Here is a 23,604-nt window from a genome sequence, read left to right on the forward strand (position 1 = left end):
ACATTTATTAGTAATAGCAGAGCTCCAGCGTAGCCCCATAATTATACGAAATAGTAGTAACCCATCAAGCCCAAAAAATTTGGTTGTACGAACGTACGACCGTACGACCTTACGACCGTATGAGGTGCTACTTTTAGCATGCGCGGCCAACTGTACCACGGGCACTATCTTAGCCATTACGTAATGGAAGGGCGAGGGAGAAGGTAATGCGCAGGCGCAATTGCGCGCGTAACTTGGATACTCTATTAGTGAGCGCCAAGAGACACCGTCAGATGACGATAAAGTGCGCATACTCGAACGTCGAGCGGCAGCGTAGCGTACTGCGGGCACACGGTTAGGCATTGCACGAGGGCTTCACGTCAGCTAATAGATGTAATTTGCCACCCGCGTTTTGAGCGGGAAATCAAACTGGTCAGGATGTAGTTGAACAGTAATTCTGAGAATTTTGCAATTTCGAAACAACTCAACAAAGGCAATAATACCGGCAGAGTTTAAGCTTTGTCAACCGGAGGAAACTGCTATAATTCAAGTTCATGGAGAAAGGGTTTTAAAAGAAAATAGGCTGGATATAAAAAGACAGAGCGACCAAAAAGAGCAACAAGTAAACGGCGTAAAGCGAGTCCATAAAATCGCGTAAGAAAGTTAGAAAGGACGCCAAAAGACGCTTAAGAAATAGGCAGAATACGGCGAGAGGAACGCGAGAGAGAACAATAAAGGGCATAAGTAAAAGAGCGAGTATCTAGCGAAGAGCAACGGGATAAGGAAATACAAAGCCGTTCCTGAAAACAGACTGAAAAGAGGTCATCAACAAAGAGAAGCAAACTACAAAGAATCCGCGAAAGAAGAGGAAGTTTTCTCTTACGCTAAGACCCAGAAAAAATTCAAACTTTTTTTTTACCGATCGTCGCTTGATACAAGCTTCAGTTTTTAATTCAACTGATCACGTTTCGGTTAAACATTGACTCTGGCATTCATCGTCTAAAAACCCTCATCGTTCGAATAATATTTCATAGTGTTCGTATTCTTCAAGTTGTTTCTTTTCCTTTCGTCTGAAAGTTTAACGCAGTCGTGGTGTCATAGGAAAAGAAGTTATCTTACGTATTTTGCCTTTGTCTTGAAAGTTTTCAAATGATGGCGAACGGCGAGCGCAAGTTTTTACTTTTTTTTTCCTTCAGTTAATTATCGCAGGATTTACTCTGTTCATTTGAAAAATTCGCGCTTTGCCGAAGATGTGTTGTTTTACCCCAAACGTAGTCATCACATTTTGCAATTAAACGGGGTTCTGGCAATTTAACCTCAAAAGCGCTGGTAAGTGAAGTGTGGACGTCTTGTATTCTGCAGCATACACCTTTATTGATATCTGTCGGGCCATACCAGCAACTAAACTACTCGCTACATCTAGTTATAAACTCGGCTCTTCTAGGTACGGTTGAGGATCTAGAAAGTTCCGTAACATTATAGGAGATTCTATTTATATGTTGATTCGGGGATGACTCAACATGACACAGCTATACTTCTAGAACATTCTTGAAGGTCACACTACAGTAAGCTCATGTTTAACGTAAATAATTGTTGTTTACAGTTTTGGAATTCAAGAGCAGTTTTTGAGAGTCTATTTCTGTAACGTTCCTGGATATTTTCTATTAAATTCACTGAGGTTCAGTCTCGGAATTTCATAAGCGAATATGAATGATAGATTCGTATCGGCGCCATAATTTAGGGAAATTTTGTAAACACATTAACATTTTACAATTCGCCAACCATTTCTTTAACCTGCTTGGATATTCTCTTTTGAAGTAATTGAGTCACACCCTCGGAATTTCATTTAGTAATTAAGAACGACAAATCCGTATATATAGCACAAGTGAAGCACATTTTAAACTTATAGGAAACATACAGTTCTTGTGATGTTAGTTTCGAGGATTTAGTAAATGAATCATCTTAATTATAATCCCCTAACTGATATTTTTCTTTATTCTCATAACTTGTCTGTTTGATATTGTTTTGATATTGTAAGGAATAATTCTGTCTTGGTCGCTCATGGGAATTAAAGGGTTAAAATGGGGGATTTCATCATATTGTAATGATTAACATATTCGTATGCTTTCAAATGTAACAAAAAATGTGATGAGAATCTAATGTTATGAAACACTTCAACTTCCAGGGTGGAAGAGTAGAAGACCATAGACCACAACTCTGATTTTCCTCCACTAGGTGAAATTTTTTTTTCATGTTTTCGACACATTCCACAAAAATAATAAACTTGGAACAATGTACAACAAAAAAAAAAAAGATTTCTTTTTGAATGCTAGTTTCCTCTACGGAAAGGCAGCCCTGCTAATATTGTCATGGACCTTTCTTATTGTCACTTGTTCCATGTAATATTGCAGGTAACTTTTTTATAGCCGTACTGTGAATTGTAGCTGGTAACCCACTTAGGCAAAGCATTCATTCTTTGTCTGGCAACTCGTTTCACGACGATATCGTTATTTCGCAAATCGATCTGGAGTCACCCGTCGCCATCGTCCTTCAGAGGCAACCGAGTTCCCTCGCTTGATATTAGTCTGCTCTTAGTCGACTCATAGTCTGCACTCAGTTCTGAAGAGGCACTAATTTTTCCGTCAGAAATGGCACCGTTTCCATACCAAGGGGGCCTTGACATTCTTTATATTTAAAAAATAAATAAATAAAAAGTTATAATTGAGATTATATCCACACCTATCCTCCTTACTATAGGAAAGTTAAAACAGGGGACGAAAAACAAAATTAGAGGGAATTGCATTACTTTCGGCTGAGGATGTTAACGTCAAGGAGGAAAATATAACTATCTGAGCAAGAATTATTTGAAATTGTTGTAGGGCTAAGCAAGGACTCTTGTAAGCGAAATGGAGATTTTTGGTCGGAGTCTTGTGAATTACAGGAAAGATTATAATTTAATGCCAACAAGACCACAAGCGTAAAATGGAAAATGCTATAACCTTTTTGAGAGGCTCAGATATTCAAGAAGACAAAATGAAATAATAGTGGACGATATCTTTCACATAAAGGATAAAAGATAAGCGAATTGCAAATCATTTGTTGAACAACCCAAGAATTCTTCTCAGCAATTCAAAATTTAACTTCACCTACACAGCCATACAACTCTACTCGCATAGATACTCCACCAATCCAACTTGTGGGTCGGAAACGGATGTATCTTGCCCTGATTGGTGAGGGAAGGTTATGATACACAACGGTGTCTTGGTCAATATTTCCAGCAAAAAAAAAAACAAAAAAAAAAACCGTTGATACTCGTGGGTGAGTTGCAAATTACTTTGTGATAAAAGCAGGGTAGAGATGGTAGGTTTTTGTAACCCCTTGGCCAACCGGCATTTTTCTCTGAAAGTGCTTGTCTCATTCAACGTTGTTGATAGCCTACATTGCAGGATTGGTATTCAGGTTTGTACCCTGTCATACCTCAGTTACTGGACTAACACTCCATGGCTGGAGGGTATTTTAGTGTCGACAGCTTGCCTTTGGAGCAGGGAGGCTCAGTTTACATTGCAAAAACTTGGTAACTGTATCATCTCATATATCAGGCAGTATATATGCTACCTCGCCGGCATCTATTTCAACACAGTATGGAGCCAATGAACCTCAAAGACCATTTTACCATCTTAACGAAATGCAGGACTAATCTTGACTACCTGCCTGACATATCAAAGTCATATATCAGAAACCTTAGGCCAGTAGTCAATACTCAATCAGAAAAAAACTCTCTGTTAAAAAACACATTTTACTTTTAGTCACATGTTTTGTCACTGTAAGTATTTTGACACTTTATGCGCATAATATTATTGTAGATATTTTATCCTGCAAACACTTAGCTGAACATTTAATTTACAATGACTTCCGACCATGACAAAACTTCTTTTATTGCATTTTCTATCTTTTGTGCTAAAAATATTCCATTACGCCTTACTTATAAGATACACTTATCTAAAAATAAACATTCAATAATATCTACGCTTGGTAGAAAAGCCAGAAATAATTTCAGTGGAAGAAAACTTAGCTAAATTATACAGTAAAACATCTCTGCACTCAGAGATCATATTTTGATTTCTTTTCCGAATCACGCACCGAAGGATTTATCATTACTAATAAAAGGTAAGTTAAGTCATTCTCCTCTTTCAAATAATCAGCTTCCATGTACTCTGTTCGTCGAGTGAGAAAATTAGTCGTTTTTCAGCTTTTAACATTCGTTCCTCTGTACATTGGATAATACTTTCAGAATTCAAACAAAATGGCTCTGCTTCAGAAAGGCACATGTTGACAAATATTGTCTCATCACAAAACAACTTAAACTCAGTCCGATTACTTCCCTCGTGGAAAATGTTCATTAAACGCTCCTCAATAAAACGTGCCATTTCAAGCTCTTTTGCTTTTTCCTCTGCGTTTGATTTTGCGTCACCGTATGATTCGTTGAGGACAGAAACAAGCATATTCATAAGAAATATATTTGTGGATATACAAAACAAAAATGCAAACGTCGGACCAATGAAGGGTCTGTCCCTTCGAAGAGCGTCCATTGGGACTGCTTTTCCTAACAGGAATTCGAATTGAGACATGACTGCATCGAGATAACTGGAATATTCTAATACTACACCACCGAAAAACTGCATACCTGTTATAACAAATGCATTAAACACGATCAGAAAAAAGAGCACATACGAGAGTTGATAGCCTATAGATTGGCGAAAAGATGAAAACAAATATATTACGTGTGGGTTAAAACGAATCAGATTCAGAAGCTTGACTGTCACCAAGAAAACAGCAACAGCAATGGACGCATTTTCCAGGTTAAGCCAATTCAAGGCTGTGTGGAAATGCACGATTTCATATGGATTGGCTTGAATAGATTTGATAGTGTTCAAAACGCTTTTAGCTCTGATCATGTAAAATGCTACAGAGGCTACAGAGAAAATAATCATAAAGAAATCCACCATATTCCAAACAGACTTGAAGAAACCTAAACGTTGTTGATAAAGGTGGGCTAACATAACTATGAAGTAAAAGAGGACCATTGCCATGAACAGAAACTGGCCAATTAAGAAAAACATCAGAGCTCCTGACTCAGTGCTGTACAACTCGAGTGTTTCAATTCTCCTTGTAGTATAGGCTGCACCAGTAGCTAAGGCCTCGTAAAAGTATGTGGCAACGCTAATCAAGTTTGTATTTACATTGAAAACAGCAAACTCTAGAATTACAGCTCGAGTTTGGCGATCAAGCCATCCATTAGTAATAGCCTCGTCGAGGACGCCTTGTGCAGTGCTCTCATCGTATCCCATGACTGCTGCATAACCACCCCCTTCATAGGAGTTGTAGGATGCTAGAATGGGATCGTTGCGAAGTTCTCCTGCTGATTGATATCGCCAAGGCTCAGGGCAAATTTGGAAAGCATTGAGCCAGGAAGTATTGAGGGATAGAGGTATCCAACCTGGAAGGCTTAGCAAAGTCGTGTCCTCATTTTCTGGCGAATAGTCGTAATAACAATCTGCTATCATTTTCGAGAGCGATCTGCAGGAATCTTCAAATGAAAATAAAGAAAAGTGGAATGGATTACTTTAAGATTTGCAATTTTGATCAAAGATGATAAAATGAAACAGAGAAAAAGGAAAAATTCCGAGAAAAGAAAAAAAAAAAGAAAAGAAAAAAAGCACGCCAGTGAAGTTTCTCGATATCGGGTTGGAGGTTGTTGTTTTAAAATTTCTTATGAGTCAAGTCATAAGTAGTGAGTTAAAATATATCAGTAAACAAGTGTATGGTCTTTTTATGCCTATGTTCCATTTCATAGCGCCTCTAGTAGTACAATTTGGTGTCTTAGTTACCAGCCTTTGGTTTCCAGATCACTAGACATGCACTAACTAGTTATTGGAATTCATTAAGTCGCTATGACATTTTCCTAATTCAACTGTGTTTCAATTGTAGATTAGAGATTTTTGGTACAAAGTTAGAGGCTCCATTGTGTATATCGTTACTGTGGAAATAGTCTTTTGCGATAACCTGACTGTTTAAAAAAATTATATATTCTGATCTAAGTTTACTTTTTTTAATTCTAAGCTGTCGCAACCAGGGCATTCCCACTAATATCGACATCTTGTTCCCGACGTACACATCGTTTCTCTCTTCGAGTCCGTTGTACCACGCCTGGTTATAAATGTTTACTATGAATTCGTACTTTAACCATGCCTCTAAACTGTGCGCATCCTTTACCTAGAATAAAGAATTAGATCTTATGAAATAAATAAATAAAGATCCAAGGAACCGATAAGAGGACAAAATGTGCAACTCGCATGATTATTAAACAAACGAACAGGTAGAGATAAAGCAATAAACCAGAAGACTGGAACAAAGTGAGAGGGGAAAGAGACTCACCGCCAACCTTAAATGCAAGTCGCAAACAATGAATAACAAAGGAATAACTAAGGAATTCAAACTTCATCGGCACCTAAAAGCAAACGTCAATCTGAATTCCATAGTAACATCGCCACTACTTTTTTCAAAAGGTAAAACTCATTATATTATTTTCATTTTCCATAAAGCTGCTCCAGTACAGATATATGTGTCTTTAATTACCCTGCTCACTTGCCATCGTTAGGTGTGGTACTGCGACCGACTTGGCTATTTCTTTGTTAAACATCCACGAGTCTGTAATCTTTCATTGATATAAGGATCGATTGCCATGCGAAATAGATTTTGAATACTACGATATATTTCACAACTGCGGCCTGCTAGACTTAAAAAGGAAGGCGATTATTAAGTTTATCGGTGCAATGATAATGCCACTTTGTACTCCGATGACTATCTGTCTCCAAGAAAACTTAAAAGGCCCAACCTGTATAGCACAATCGGATTGACCACCAATGTTATAGAACATGGCATTTGCTATCATTGCACTAAACAGAACTGAAAGGCAACATGAAGCTCTTTGCACACGTGTAAAGGTACTGCTACATGCTTTTCCAAAGACTGACATCCACAAGTGACTGTCGGCAACTTTTCTGGCAAAGCGCGAGCGAACCTGATCTGAGAAGGCAGAGTAAGATTTGCTGCCCACGGTTACTTCTGTTTGGCCGTCGTCTTTTTCCAACGCAAGCCACCTATTTATAGGGAAAACCCACCTTTCTTCGGTCTGACGGTCTTGGATAACTACGGTTTCTACAAACCAAGACGGATTATCACCCGAATTATCGTGTTCCAAAATAATTTCTTTTAAAGGGCCAATAGGTTCTTTCATTACGAACACAAAGCCGTTGATACTCCCACGTTCGAAAAGCTCGCTCCACTCCCCTTTCTCTCTTAATGGAATTTGACTCTGCTCATAATTTTCGCCCTTGATGCTGATGGTTATGTTGGCTGTTGTTGCTGAATGTTTCCAAACGCCGGTGCTTATAACCATATCGTAATAATAGCCCCCTTCCTTCACAAGCGGTATCAATTTGGGTGGGCAAATCTAAAAAAAGAAAACATTCGGAGATGAAAATAATTTGAAATACACGACTACAGGTTGAAATATGATTACCTTGTCTACGTCTCTCTTGTCGGCCCTCCTTGCAAAGATTAAGACCACGAAGTACAGAAGGAAAAAACAGGCAATTGTCACAAGTACTGAAATATTGCCACTTTCGGCAAGGTTTGAAAACTCAGTAAAAACTTTGTCGAAGTCAATTGGGTTTGGTGCTTGGATGAAGTTTCCACCAAAAGATGTTAAATGATTACAGAGACATTTAAGATGGGTGGTGTTCGAGTCTTGGCTTACCTTTGACAAAAAGGAAAAAAATCAATTATGCGAAAGAAATGAACATTATATTGTGCATTGGTATATCGCTCACATGGGATTATTGCTTTTACTGTGCGTTGATTAGTTAATTGGAATGCGAATGGCAAGTATTATACATTTCCGAGCTCGAGTCAAGAGTTCAATTTTCTACCATTTTTTGGTTTATTTAAAGAATAAAACTACTTTTTTGTATCTGTGTGATATATATTAATACAAGCTTTCACCTCGACTTCTAACAATGATTGTTTTCAAATTCGACACAAGCACGATCTTGATTAAAGTAGAAAAGTTTAATCCCAAGCTGAATTGGTGAATTGCTTTAATAATGAACCGTAAGATACGTTCGACACAAAAGAGAATACATAGAAACAAACAAGTCGATTAGTTGTTCTAACCCTATATTTATAGCCAATTTGCATCCAGTTGTTAAATCTGAAATGTTTATACCAACAACTCCCTTTGAGTCTTAAGAATGACTAATCGGTTGCTATCGTCATTGAGGAGAGTCAACATAAACGATTGCATGAGGGTTTTTTACTCAGTAAAGCTTACTTAGCAGCAGAAACATTACTAAATGATTAATTTTTACCCGGCAACCCTCCGCGGTCCACTTCTCTGTGTTCTCTGACCAATACGAACAACTCGACTGGGTGATGGTCAAAGTGTAGTTAACGTCTGTGTTTGGATCATATTTCGGAATCACAGTGCTAAGAGATCCTTTTGGTGGTGGATCTTTAACGCCCACGCATGACCGTCTTTCGCGACGATTTCCAAAACAGGACCTTCTTTGCCTGGAATGTTGACTTTCATTCTTAGGGCTTTTAAACAATAAGCCCGCGTAGAGGAAACCTGGCTTAGAAGGCATCACTGTAACCGAGCAAGTGGCATTAGCATCTGTTCGGTTGTCACATGTAGATGTAAACGTCATCGTAAAATTGTGTTCAAAGTCATTTATCGTTGGTCTTTTTCCAAATTTTATGAACAGACTGATTTGTATTCCTGCTTCGGCTGTACCCAACTTAAGAGATACGGGAACATTGGCTAGTTCTATGTAATAACTTCGAACTGAGATTTGATTTGGCTTAAGAAAGTTATGCTGCGTCTCGTTGGTAGAGTTCTGGGGTAGACTGGAAATGGGAATCAAGATCTCAATGTCATTGTCAAGATTTGAAACATTTATCTTTTCCGCGTTGTTGCTTTTAAGCTCAAGACTCGTGACGCGTGATCTGATTTTCTTGCTGCTGTTGTCCCAAGTGAAAGGGTTAAAATCAACAGCTTGCATCTGAAAGTGAACGCAATATAGTTTTTAGTAATTTCATCTTACAAGGGTGATTCCAGGAGTTTTGCTCGCGCACAAAAAATTCGGTGCTAACAGATTTTGTCATTTTATCATATTAAGTAGAAATGGAGACAAGAAAGCGTAATTACAAATTGAGGCAGCGATGACTCGAATCATTCCCAAGTGAGTTAGGATAAGAATGGCATTATACCTTTGCATTTATCTCTCCACCACCTATATTTCAAAGGCTGCTCGGGAGCTTGAATTTAGTTGGTCCATCTCCCATGCTAAGTCCTTTTGCATTATTAGCTGTGACCTTTTTCAGCGAAATTGCCAAGTTTGGAGTTTTTAGGACCAGATCTTCTGATGGCACCAAGCGGCCAAAAAATGCATCACTCATGTTGCTCAGTTTTTCGGAGGCTTTCTTCACGAACTGAAAGGAAAGTCAAAAAATGTTGTTCAGTCGCATGATAAGGTAGTTAGACCTAATATGTAGATTAAGCCAAGCCTAAAAGGGGAACTCGCATTTTTTTCCCCTCACGTCACAAGGGCACAGGCTAGGACTAGAACCCGGGTCGTCAACTCGGAGCCCAGTGCACTGACCACTGGATTACTGGACAAAACCGTGGCGTTGGCGTGCCCGCGGTACAGTTGACCACGCATGTTAAAAGTAGCACCTTGTACGGTTGTACGTCGTACGGTCGTACAACCAAATTTTTTCGGCTTGATGGGTTATTACTATTTTATATAATTATGGGGCTAAGCTCTGCGAGCTCCGCTATAATAAATTCTTTTTCGCTGCCCTCATTGGTGTCGCCGTTTTGTTCGCTTGATGTAAGCTGTATTGCTTTGAATTTACCCATCCTGAATTGATGGCGAGAAACGAAACTCCAATAAGCGAATGTATGGAGAAAGGAGTGATTTCTGTGGTAGTCGTACTTGTAAATGTACTTGTGATCTTTACCTCTGGAGAGGGTGGGGCTACTGCCGAGTCTGTCTTGTCCTTACTCGAGCCTGCAGCAGACTTGAGAACATTTGTGAGGCAGCCTGTAACACTTGTCGCTGTTTGTTCTAACTCCGGTGTGAAAGGCTCCTCCGGATCATTAAGGGTGGAAATCATCATATTTGCTGTGCTATCAGTCAATTGCATCGTTAATTCCTAGGGAGAATAGCACCAATGCGTCATATGCCTCACTGGGATTAAAATAGTAAGGAAAGATTGGTGGATTGAATAATTTAGAATATTTGCAAATCAGATGCATGCATGTTTTAAAAATACCAATAGCGAATTACTGAGAAATAGCAGAGATTTCATTTATTATGATTCACCTGGGAGGATAAGCTTGTTGCTTATATCCGTTACAGATGAAAGTATTTCATTCACTTTCGATCGGATGCATAGTTTACTGTAGATAATCTGTTACTAATGGTTACCACTCTTAGGTTTGATATCATTCTTAAACTTGAATTTATGTTAATAAAAGGATTGAAAAGAAAAAAAAAAAATTTTTACCATATTGTTATTGCTGGTGCTACCGCCACCGTCACTGCAGCTCTCGCATTTTTGTTCAGCTTCCAGTCCCATGGCCAAGTTTACTACTGACATAACCAAGCGAGACATTTCAAGATTCTCTGGTGTTATAGCTGTAAACTTCGATATCAATGTGTTGGCAATCTAGCAACAAGAAGAAATGGCACGCCTCATAAACAAAGAGGAAAGGCTTTGACTGTGCTCTGTTCTGTTGTAAAGCACACAGAAAGCGGCTAGAGCACGAAAGAGGTGTAGGGAGAAACACGAGTCGCAGTTAAGTGTTTCTCCCTACTTCTTGAGTGCTCTAGCCACATCCTAAATGCTTTACAACAGAACAGAGCACAGTCAAGGCTTCTCTTTCTTTTTTCCTAACAAAGAATCCGTTAAATTCCCCACGTATTACTTTCAATTTTCAAAACAAAGTTTATTTGCAGAGCGAAAACAGAGTCATCAGCATGCTCTATTTTCCCATAGAACACGCTATAATAAGCCAATTAGAATTCGTGTTAGAATGGTTCAAATAATGTTGAACAAGACCAAAGCAGTCAAAAGTGTTAAACCATCAAAGTTCACAATATGTAATAGTTTACAAACTTAAATAGCACGGTAGGTCGAATTTAATACTTTTGCCTGAAGTTTTTTAGTCTCTAGTACAGAATCTGAGAGTTAGATATTCAGTGAAATCCGGCTGAATTGTGGCTCATAAAAATACGTAGGTTTTGACATGTCCAGTAGAAAAAAAAAGCCTAAGGTGTGCGTTTTAGGAATGAACGACAGCCGAATTCACCGGAACATGAAGATTTCTCGGGATGAGAGCGCAGTAAAGCTCGGCTGCTGTGATTGATGTGGCCTTCCACTCAACGCACCCATTCAACGCATCTCAAAGTGTATCAGAGGAAGCTATTAATTCTTCTCTCGAAGGGTGGCTGATGTAACTTCTGAAGCTTGCTTCACTGCGATGACCGGAGATCGCCACGATGAGCTACCCACGATAAAGCTCAGCATGATCGCAGACACTATCATGATTTCTACGAATTTTAACTGCTATGCCAGTTTGTGCATATTTTTCACCATTCCTGTTTTGTTCTGTTTTTTTTTTTTTAAACACGAAGCTTTTATCTATTATACGAGTGTTAGCTGTGTTTGTCTTTTATTACTGTTCGTAAGCTTGCGACCTAACTGAGCGTTAAGGACTCTTCTCTTTGAGGATTTTCGTCTCTTCTTAAGTTATAATGATGTAAATTATGGCGCTTAGCATTTGTACAAACCTTTATTTGGCTTTTCTGTTGCTACGTGCCGGCTCGCTTGTTCGGAAATTTCACTTTTAATTAACGAGAAAATAAAGCTACAGAGAAGCCCAGGAAATGATCGGACGTAGTAGAATTTGGTAGATAGTGTGACGGCGTGTCAGCTTTAGCTCAGCTCTATGCTCTTTACCCTGATAGGGCTCGTTCTTTCAACCAATGGTAGCGCGCGTTATATCCGAACGTTGTTATATAAATGAGTTATTGTACATATTTTAAGTATGCCTCACGACACGAATAAACGAAACTCGCAATTGCTACGTGTTCCAAGAAACAACATCAAATTTGATTCTGAAAATTTAAGTGCTGTTGCTGACTGTATTTGAGAAATTTTATTAGCGTACCAACGCTTTGTCCTTAGGGTCCAATTGTTGTCCACATTCGGTTTTTTCAATTGCAGACTTGAAAACAGATATACCAAGTTGAACAGCTCGGCTGAGTTCACCCTTGTTGAGAAATTCATCCAGCTTGTTACCTTCCCCAACTACAAAACCTTTTAACTTGATTGCAACTTCGTCTGGTGATGAAGAACATGGATCAAGGCCAGATGATGGCTTTACCTGCAAGGGATAAGTGAGACACATCGTAATATTTTCTTAGCTGAGATATCATTTTGGCGTTTTCAGTCAAAATTTTAACCCATTGTTGGATCCAAGCGACGATGAGATAATATTAGATAATATTGGAGATTATGCTCTAGGAAATAGTAAAAGGTTAGCGGGCATACAGAAAGATTATGCCATTTTGAAACACTTTCTAAACGGCGTTTATAAATCAAAGTGGAAAATGCAAAGATTCTGAGCCGCGTAAATAGTAATTCGTTAAAAAAATATTCTCGTTTATAAAAAATTGCAGTACCCGGATAAGCAATTTCTCTACAACGGATACTCCAACCGCGTTCTTAATGACAATAGTGACTTGTTGTTGGAAATCTTCGTCCGGCGATCCCGCAGGTAACACTGTCGACACAGACGAGGGTGACGTGCCATAAGATATAGGCTCCTCTCCAAGTGCGAATTCATATGTCAGTGGTAAGCTCGTGTCCTGCCAATCGAAGCACTTAAAAGTAAACTCAGTCTCCAGTGAGACGCCTTCAGAGACCGACGGCGCGCAGTAACCATCATGCGGCTCTCCAGCAGTTTCAAAGAGGAGCATAGAAAGCCCGAATGCTTCTGTTAAAGATGTTAGCAATAATGTTAGATTATACTTCGATTTAGATTGTAAAGAATTTTTCTTCATTATCATATTGGTAGAATTTACAGCTGTTGAAGTCATGTTGGGTAAAATAGGTATATTTTCCCAACTGTCTGACCCGTTTAGCATGGACAGACGCCATTCGTAGACAAATCCATTGCAAGGAGAATTAAGACACTCTGATGTCACCCGGAGCTTGTTTGAAGCAGACACTATTGCGCCACAATCTATGAAGCATCTATGGAAAAAAATAGAAAAGAATGAACAACATACGAAAAGCTGCAAAATCAATTACAAGCAAATAGGCCTTAATTAACAGGCCTCCTTCACTTTCAAAAGTGAAAACACAGCTTTAGTCGATTGGCGAATTGCCCTTTCAAACCACCACCTGCCCGTGTTTAGTAGAGCAAGTCGAAGTTAGCTTCAGGGTGGTTTTATTAAGGCAAGACTAGTCTTTTTTTAGTTCTACAGCTAGATACCGATTAAGCGAAACTGCAGAGTAAAATACTTACTTGAATGTTAAAGGCACTCTACTTCTCTTATTTTAAACGCTGCGTACCTTTCTTAGGGTCTCTCCTCCCAGTTTAAGCACGTTTACGTCTAGGAAGCGTTGTTCAGATAAATTAGCACCAATTTCTTTAGAAACTTTTTTTTTCAAGAGCTTTCTCTTTTCCAATTCCTTGAGTACAACATTTTCTCTAATTTACAGTTTACACTACATAAAAATTACCTAAGGGTCGCCTGAGGAACCTCTCCAGCGGCTATTGTAAAGGACATTTCAGCAGAGGAACTTCTCACATCCTTAGTCACATTCAGCTGTAGGAAGAAGGTCCTGTCGATTTCAAGTTTACTTGGATCAACAGTTATGATTGTACGGTTTAAGTCTCCTTCGTTTAGAAAAGAATCGAAGCAATTGTTGCTTACAGAAGTGTCACTCCGACAGGACCAACTGAAATTGAGCCCGGTATGTATTCCAGGGCCAATGTCTGCGTCGTAACTTAAAGAGCCATTGACAGTGACGTTTTGCTTGGACCCCCACCTTACACTGCTTCCTCCATCAAGAATGGCTCGCAAGGGAGCCGCAATAACCTCGATGAAGCCATAATCAAATGCGTTGAGAATTTTTGGGGATGCTGGATCTCCGACTGCGAGTGTAGGATCGTTTGTTTATCGTCCATTCCGTCGTCCCTTGACTAACTATAGTTCCTAATGCTGACTCCGAGGCAGCTAACTCCATTTCGCTAACCACGCTCCATTCAAAGGTACTTTTCAATACACTTAAATCTTTAGTTAGACCATGTATCAGGGCTTCTCGGACACTTTTGACTGAGCGCTGCACAGGTGTGGCCTGATATTTGTCTTTTGAACTGTTTCTAATGGTCACTGAGAAATCTCCTGCGGATAATATAGTGAACGGAATTTTTGCATCATTTTTCCCCCTCAAAGAAAAACAAACGTTTGTAAGATGGGTTTAGTTCCTAATGAATTCACTCATGTTTTACGTCAACGTTAACAGTATGAAATAGCGATAAATTTTCAAGGTTGAGATAAAATCGTGCCTTTTTATGTAGTGCCTCGTGTACAGAGGTTCACAGACAAAAACTGATGGTAATAACAAATTATCAGCTAGATATTCTTTCACTGTAATTTGACATCATTCTTACCAAAGGGCTCACATGATATCCCATCACCATGTAGCTTTTTCGGCACACACAGCTGAAGGATCCCGGAGTGTTAAAACAGTAAGCAACTCCATGACAGTTATGAGCTGATATTGCACATTCGTCGATATCTATAGAATCATAGAAACGAGCAGAAATTTCGAGTAGTTTCATTGTTTCAGGTTTCACCAATGAAACTCTTTATCAGTTGCTTTCAACTCATAAAAAATCGCGTCCTTAAACCTAGCAGTGCATTACCAAAGAGAACATAGAAACATCTCTCACCTATACAAGCTGTACCGTTTCCTTCATACCCTGCAATGCATGTACAATAAAAAGATCCAACAGTGTTGTTACAAACAGCCAATGAGTCGCAGTTGTGCACATTTGTAGTACATTCGTCGATATCTAAACGAAAGAAAAAAATAGCTGGGGGTAAAAAAAAAAAACGCATGAAGCGTTTAAGGCACCGGTGGCTATTAAGGTAAAATATACCCGCTCTATGGCAAAAACAGATCAGTTAAAATAGACTTCTTTAGCTATCAAACTTCAAAATAGCGAACTTTCCCTGGTGCTCCTTGTTGTAGAGACCCATGGAATTTAGAAAAGGCAACGTAAAAATTTACTAAAGTAGCCTTAGTCACCGTATATTTTTTATAACATTTCTCTTGTTTTGCATCATGTGGACAGAAAATCCACTAGATGACCCAGAACACGAGACGCACGGTCGTGTAGTTTTATCTTCACGCGATAATACACATTTCAATGAGTAGTACGTACCTCGACAGCTCACGCCATCTCCTGAGTACCCATTGAGACAAGTGCAGTTATATGAGCCAAACGTGTTGTTACACTGAGCGTTCACGTCACAGTTGTGTTTATGATCCTGGCATTCATCTTCATCTGAGCAGAAATAGTAATTATGGGAACAAAGTCATATCCCATCCTCGAGTATAATTACCATCAACAGGCTCGTGCAGATTTCAATATGGACATTTAATACACTTTAAAATATTTACTTGAAATGTGTGAGAAAAGAGAATAAAGATTGCATGTAAATTTAACATGTACAGATGCCTTTGTATGCGTGCGAATATTCAACGAGCTTTCAAATGAATTCATTGATAAATCATTAATAAAATAAAAAGTTTAGAAAACTGACCATTTCGAATACACTGGACACACGTAAGCATAATTGCATGCCACACACAGCTGTTCTTAGTATGACTCATTATATTCATCTTTACCTAAGCCGAGATGTTTGACTCTATTTATTTGCTCTGCCGTTAAGGCTAAGTCATAAAACTGCATGGCAGCAATTCTGGCTGTCAAATGACGGGGATCGTCTGCTTTGACACCAACTCTGACGTTATCCTGTGTACCCAGCGTTATGCCGGCCCCGATATTCCTCTCTACTACTCTCACTCCATTAACCCATACACTTTCCATTCCAGTTATATAGTCGTAAGAGGCACCAATATAATGCCATTTGTGCGTCGCCAAAGGCTGATTGGTCGATAACGAGCCCCATGTATTTAAGTAATCTCTGTTTCTGAAATGAACGTAAATAATTCCATCTGGGCCTATCCAAAAGTGAACGGCCCAGGCACCCCTTGATTTGTAATTGAATAAAGCCCCGTCGTGTGTATTTTCAGGATACAACCAACATAGCAATGTGATTGAGTGTTTCAAGTCTAATCCCCCATCGTTTGGGAACTCGATGTAGCTGTTCGCATGCCCAGAGAATCGATAAGAGCCACCTATGTCGCCATTCGGACCTATCGCTAAGGATACATCCCCACGAATGCCTTGGGGTTGTTTACTAGTGATCTCCCTTGTTTCAAAGAAACTGTTCAAAGGAAAAATGGCTTTTGCTTTTGGGATTTTGGCGGCTGCAAGAAACGTAATTAACGAGTTAGCTTGATTTTTTGCAGATTGTAATTTACCTAAATACAACATCAGCAATTATAGACTATTACCTACTGAAGGATTTAATTTATGTCTAAGGGGACACCACACTTTATCAATACGATATATATTTCTCTATTATCCATTTTCAGTGCTATATTATATTGTGTGATTCCAGTCATAATAAAGACATACCTTGCACTAAGCCTCGATTAAATTTAACGTTATAAATAGGGCATAATGTATAAAATTGTGTATTTCATTTTCATCAATAGTTATAGCTGGGAAGTCAGGTCAATTTGTGTATCACACCAAATCAATTAACATCATCTCCTGAGAATCCCTGAAGACAAGCACCATTGAATGAGCCCATAGTATTGTTACATTTCGCTATTTCATGATAATTATGAGTCCGCTTTATATGAGTTCCTACGTGTTTGACTCCTTCTCCTATTTAACTGTCTATTTGTCTGTCTGTCGAACTAACTTTCCAGTGCAATCTTTTGGCTTATCTGTGTGTTTCGCTATAGGGATAGACAACTGTTTGTAACAGTCCGGCATTTGTTGCACCATTTACGTTTTCCTGACAACCCATGGAAAGGAAAACCCATGAATCCATGTCTTCAACTTGCTATCAAGCTTCCGTGGCTTAATACAAGGAGACCTTCAATCAGTTAATGGAAGATTAAAGCCTCCCATCTGAACTTCACTTAAGGTTACCTGAACAACCGAACAGCTCCACCCTCATTGCTATTCCCTCCTGCCAGTTAACTGGACGAAATCGGATGTAACGTCCTACGATAGGTGAGTTCAGGTCATGATAAACGATTGTCTTCTGGTCATAATTCCCAGCAAATACCTTGATAAATGGAGCAAAAACAAACAAAACAAAACAGAAAAGCAAACGAACAATGAAAAGAGGAATAAATTTTTCATTTTCGTTAGGCGATAAAAGTGCAACAATTAGATTGATGGTAAATTAGAATCGAATATTTCCTCATGCAATTGACAGCACAACTCTGATTTTCTTCCACTAGGTGAACATTTTTTTTTCATGATTTCGACACATTTCTCAACACTAATTGACTTGGAAAAATGTAAAAAAAAAGAAAATCCAGGGTTTTCCTAGCACAGTCTAAAGATTTCTTTATGAAAGCTAGTTTCCTCTACGGAAAGGCAGCCCTGCTAATATTGTTATATACCTTTCTTGTTGTCCCTTGTTCCATGTAATATTGCAGGTAATTTTTTTTATAGCCATACTGTAAATTGTAGCTGGTAACCCACTTAGGCGAAGCATTCATTCCTTGTGTGGCAACTCGTTTCACGATGATATCGTTATTTCGCAAATCGATCTGGAGCCACTGGTCGCCATCTTCTTTCAGAGGCAACCAAGTTCCCTCGCTTAATATTAGTCTGCCCTTAGTCGACGCATGATCTGCATTCAGTTCTGAAGAGGCACTAATTTGTCCGTCAGAAATGGCACCGTTTTCTATACCAAGGGGGTCTTGACATTCTTTGTATTTCAAGAGCATAAACAAAAAGTTATAATTGAGATTAAATCCGCAACTATCTTCCTTACTATAAGAAAGTTAAAACGGGGACAAAAACAAAATTAGAGGGAATTGTATTAGTTTCGAATGAGGATGTTAACGTCAAGGAAGAAAATATAACTATTTGAACAAGAATTTGAATATGTTGTAGGACTAGGCAAGGACTTTTGTAAGACAAATGGAGATTTTTTGTTAGAGTCTTGTGAATTAAAGGAAAGCTTCTTATTTAACGCCAACAAGACCATGAGCGTAAAATGGAAAATGCTATAACCTTTTTAAGAAGTTCAGATATTCAAGAAAGCAAAATGAAATAATAGTGCACGATATCTTCCGCTTCAGGCGAACTGAAAATCATTTGTTGAACGACCCAAGAACTCTTGTAAGCAATTCAAAATTGAACTTCACCTACACAGCCGTACAACTCTACTCGCATAGATACCCCACCAATCCAACTTGTGGGTTGGAAACGAATGTATCTTGCCCTGATTGGTGGGGAAAGGTCATGATACACAACGGTGTCTTGGTCTGTATTGCCAGAAAAATTCTAGAGAGAGAGTTGGAAATTAAATCTCATGAGACAAGAGGTTATTTCCACAGGCATTTTTTTTTTTAGAACATCAGCTTTAATAAGAGTATTTACCCTATTCCTTCGATAAGTTTTCATGTCGTTTTTCTTGTCAGCCCTGAAACTGCTTTCCACCATCCCCAGAAAATAGTATGTACTGATAACATTTCATCACAACACACCGCCCTTAAACCTTCGTGTTGATCGGTTTGCATTTACTTGTTAAACTGACTAAAGATAACTTCTGCAAGACAAAAATAAGCCCCTAACCATGTCCTTCAAACTAAATCACCCCCAACTGGTTTATGACGCCCAAATTATTTTTAATGGGAGTGGCGGCCACTTCAACTCTTCAAACTCTTCAAAACTCATCCAATGTAATTTTCATGAGACCCACTTAACCTTTTGATCTCCTACAGCAACAGGCTTTGGGACTTGAACAACGGTATTTTAAGGGCTTATTCCTTGGAGAATTGTAGTGTTTTAACCTGATCTTCGTTGAATTCTGTATTCTAGAAACTGGTCGCTTAGCGAAGTGGTTTTCCTCCCACGCGGTATTTCTTAACAATATCCCCAGTTTGTATGAATTTTATGGAAAACGAAGAACAAGTTATTTCGGATAATTATCAAACCTTGGCCTCGTTATGTCTGCGCTCTTTATAAAAGTAGAAATTTATTCCGTCGTTGCTGTAAGTCAGATGGTACTTGGTTACACTACAATGCCAATAACGGATGTTTCGTCCTTGTGTTGCAACCCTTGTTATTTTAATGTATCGATTATTCAGATCAATCTGCAGCCACTGGTTTTCATCATCTGTGAGAGCCACCCAGCCCCCTGCGTTGTGCTGTGTTTCTTTTACGTGAAGTCTACCATAATGAGCACTTTCTTTGTGACTCCATTGGGAAGAGGCGCTCATTTGGTTGTCGGAGATGGCACCACTTTCTACCCCTTGAGCCTCTGCACACTCTAAATGGTATAAATGCTTTGTGTTGAACACAACTTGCATGGTTGTTTTTCAATTGCTAATTCACGCCAGTTTAGCACATGCAATAAAATGGGTTTGGGTAATCAATTCTTTCGTTTTTTGTTCATTACATGCTATCAGATTGTTACCGGATGATTGAAAACTGCTCTCTTACATAAATTGCTGTGTTTTATAAGGAATTTCAGACCACAGAGAGCTGTAATTACACACGTATGGAACTGCGGTATTTTTTACGTGTGTTTTATATCGGCAATCAGCCGTTGACACGTCACTTGCATTGCACCAATCTGTCAGGTTGATGAAAGAATTGCAAAGTGTTCAGGTCAACGTTTCTCCACAATTAAGAGCTGTGTTTTTTTTTTAGAGCTGATCACGTGATTTCGAGTGCAATTTGGAATGAATAAGCACCACTAAATTGCAGTAGCCCGTACAGCGGGTGCAATTTTGTGGTCTTTGAAAAAATTAGCAAGTGCTTATTAATTCCGCGAAAAAAATCATGTGATTACGTGTTAATGATATACATGAAAAAATACGAGATAGCTCATCATAATTATGCAGAAGCAAAGCGCGCGCATCAAGTGCAAAAATAATTTATTCAAACCTTCAAGTGACATTATGCACTCGGTCAAAACAATTGCGTACGATCAAAACAATGATATACAATGATATTTTCACATCTTTAAGACGCAAAAAAGGGCGCAAAAAAGTTCAAAGTCCGGCTAAACAGTTCAAAGAATTTTTCAGTCTGTGTCCGAATCACTTTCGATTAAATGGAATCGTCGTTTGCGAGGTTTAATCATGTTTGTTTTTAATTTCGGCGTAGAATCGCTCGAGTGTTAAGTGTTAAGCTAGGTCGGCTCGTAATTTTCGATCTCCTTCGCAATTCCCTTCTCTAAACACCACTTTTTCCAAACGCAAAACCAAAAAGCAGTGCTTTTTACAGTGTCTCCGTTGTTAGAGCTGCTTTTCAGCTGCAGTATAGTTGTTGCAGTGGCGACAACAAAGAAAACCAACTTAAAACGCCGGCCATTGTTTCGCTCGCAGATTTTTAGCGTATCCGAATGTTGCGACATTCAAGGCTCGCATTTGATTGGCTATCTTAGAGTTTCTTTGATTATTGACCTGTCAGAATGTCTGGTTTGTTACTTCTTTACACTGAATTAACCCTCTTCTGTATTGAATTACCTGAAAACTGCATTTTTCTTAACCCATCAGAACTGAGTAATTTTTTCATGTGTATTATCAATATGATGATAACAATAATAATAATAACAACAATAATAATAATACTGATAATGACAATAATGATAATTAAGATTATTTTCAAAACGTGGTTGTTCGTAGATATGGAATTTTTTCTTTGAATATTCGAAGAGAAAATCGATATCTATGCTTGCGTTTGTATTATTCATTATATAAATTTACAACAATAACTACAAAAAGTAGTGAATGCCGCAAAATCTTTGATACAGATATGAGGTATACTGGAGGCAGAAGAGCCTTAATTTAAGGCTTTTAATGAAAAGCTGAGATCTCAGAAGAGGTTTAGAATTTATTTGCGTCCAAACGCATGTGGTAACTTTAGCTCATGTCAAGAACAACGCCAACCTCAAAAATGTTAAAGTCCCCGGAAGGCTACAATTTATTTCTCTTTGTAAAAACCCAGATCCAAAACGCAATTCAAGTTAAACAAACTCACTGGTGGTTCCGTAAACTTCGACTCTAAGGCAGATCGATCGTTGCCAAGTAACTGGTAGAAAACGAATGTATCTTGCATAAACCGGAACCTCCAGTGCATGTTGGTCAATTGTGTAGGATCCACTTTCCCTGTGAAATATCTACAACATAATAAGAAAATATAACGCGGTCGTAATTTTTAAAGATAAATTTTCTCAAAAAGAGGATTCAGTAGTGATAAAAATTTTAAACAGCTAAAAGGAACCATTATGGAGTAGCTAATGTCCAATGTTGTCGCAGAAACTGAGTTGCAGAAGATAGATTGACGAACGCGCCCTTTTGATCTGCCGACATGCGATACCGTTTGATAATATTACGTTGGCGGCAAGTTACTAGAATTGGTGTCGCCAACAATTGCATATCTGAAGATTATCAACTTGCGAATGACACTGTTTACTGGGACTCTGTGCGATGCAGTTAACCTACAGCAAGAAAAAATTTCAGTGACTTTCTCTAGAAAACTGTTTCCTGACCACAAAAAGAAATGTCAGTCAGTACTACCTTCAGCAGTCCTTTTCAGAACTATTCTCACCCGGACGATCAGACGACACATTTAAACTTTTATTCCTAGGCTTAAACCGATTACTACTGAATCTAAGACCACCATGAAATGTTAGATGTTCTGGGTTTAAAAGGACATTTTGGCCCAAATCTTACCACTTCCGAGCCATTAGAATCTTTATAAGTTGGCCATACGTCCTCATAGGATTTAGAGTACGCTAGTTTAAAGTCTATCACCCATTCATTGCCATTGATGTCTCCTTGGGTTGCAACAGCGCACACTTCAGTAACTTTCCCGAGATCGACTTGAAGCCACTGATCTGAATCATTAATTTCGGCGCACCATCCATCTCCTCTGGTACCGTACAGACGTCCATATGATGGTAGGGCGTTGTAACCGTTGCTTTTGTTATGACTTTTTGCCCTCATGAAGCTGTCGAGGATGATACTTGAATCGGAAACTCCAACAGCATTATTGTGGCAGTTATCATGGGTTTCTGCGTACAACAAATTTGAATATTCAATTCATCACAGCATTAACCTACCTTAAATTTTTTTTTTTAAGTGTCATGCTTGGATCTCTCGTACGTACTCTGTGAACAGAGTCGGCGAAGAGGACAGCGTTCAAATTTTTTCACATTCTAGAAGCGCTTGAGGATTCTAAATGAAGATAAAATATTTCCAATAGAAACTGGTATTTTTAAAAGAGAAATATGGAAGAATATCAGGCTGCCGGAAGTTTAGCTATTCGAAGACCGTGCATAAGTAACTCATTCTGCGCAACGTTCATTAAGTATCCTAATCTCGAAAAACAAAACCCTTTTTCTAATGAGTGTCCTTTAGTACAAAATCATAAGAGAAAAACATACCTCCACTCCCTAAACCTCTGCTAGGTACCAAGATCAAGATTTGTACCTATAGAGAGAGGGATTTTTTGTTGTATAAGCTAAAAAAATACGTTTATCTCTCAGTGTACCAGTCTAAAAAGGAAAACATTCAGATGTCAGACTGTTTACCTTTAGTAAAAGCAAAGGCCCTTGGGCATTCATCTCGTCTCTTCTTTACTCTAAACCGAGCAAAAGCATGTTACGAAGGCATCGTTTCAGTACACAATCCTAATTATAATTTTTTCGCTGACAGGAAGAATTTCCCCGCTGATATTTCAGTGAAGGGAAGAAAAAACACATTAATTTTTTAACCAGGCTATGACCACGGAAGCGTATATTCTTGAAATAATAATCAAGTAATTGGAGAAGGGAAATTGAGTAATTTTCCTACCGTGCTGCAGGCATGTTTCTTGCCTTAAATATTCGTTCGAATGTTGTGTCGTTACTAAGGAATAAAAATAGTATCATTTATAGGGTGGTAAGAAATATAGAAATACGAATTTTTTTAGATTGAAGGTAACAGGATATTTAATTTTTTTCTTTTGTCCCATTTGTTGTTATGAAAGAAATTATTGTCTGAATACATTGCTTTCTTTACCTCCTCATGGAGTTTTAACTCTTTTAATTGGTTGAAGTAGCCTGTTTCAGACCAGTGGTCATGGAAAACAAGTGAAATAGCAGG

The 23,604-nt window shown here is 38.6% G+C and overlaps 1 protein-coding gene across 1 annotated transcript; it reads right to left on the minus strand.

Annotated features, from left to right (window-relative positions):
* Positions 1 to 3,900: 3,900 nt before the first annotated feature.
* Positions 3,901 to 23,127, minus strand: LOC113669766 (uncharacterized). The gene is given in 27 exon segments (XM_089213568.1): positions 3,901 to 4,211; positions 4,214 to 5,566; positions 6,084 to 6,252; positions 6,415 to 6,421; positions 6,759 to 7,492; positions 7,562 to 7,798; positions 8,409 to 9,101; positions 9,310 to 9,531; positions 10,063 to 10,257; positions 10,612 to 10,773; positions 12,278 to 12,493; positions 12,792 to 13,365; positions 13,858 to 14,283; positions 14,285 to 14,522; positions 14,792 to 14,821; positions 14,824 to 14,919; positions 15,074 to 15,196; positions 15,569 to 15,734; positions 15,794 to 16,680; positions 17,417 to 17,555; positions 17,899 to 18,209; positions 18,652 to 18,790; positions 19,444 to 19,778; positions 21,497 to 21,635; positions 22,192 to 22,532; positions 22,905 to 22,950; positions 23,052 to 23,127. Coding segments are annotated over 27 exon segments (8,142 nt in total). The 5' UTR covers positions 23,085 to 23,127; the 3' UTR covers positions 3,901 to 4,080.
* Positions 23,128 to 23,604: the final 477 nt, after the last annotated feature.

The sequence above is a fragment of the Pocillopora damicornis genome, chromosome 7 (genome assembly GCF_964200805.1).
Source record: "Pocillopora damicornis chromosome 7, jaPocDami1.2, whole genome shotgun sequence".
NCBI lineage: Eukaryota > Metazoa > Cnidaria > Anthozoa > Scleractinia > Pocilloporidae > Pocillopora > Pocillopora damicornis.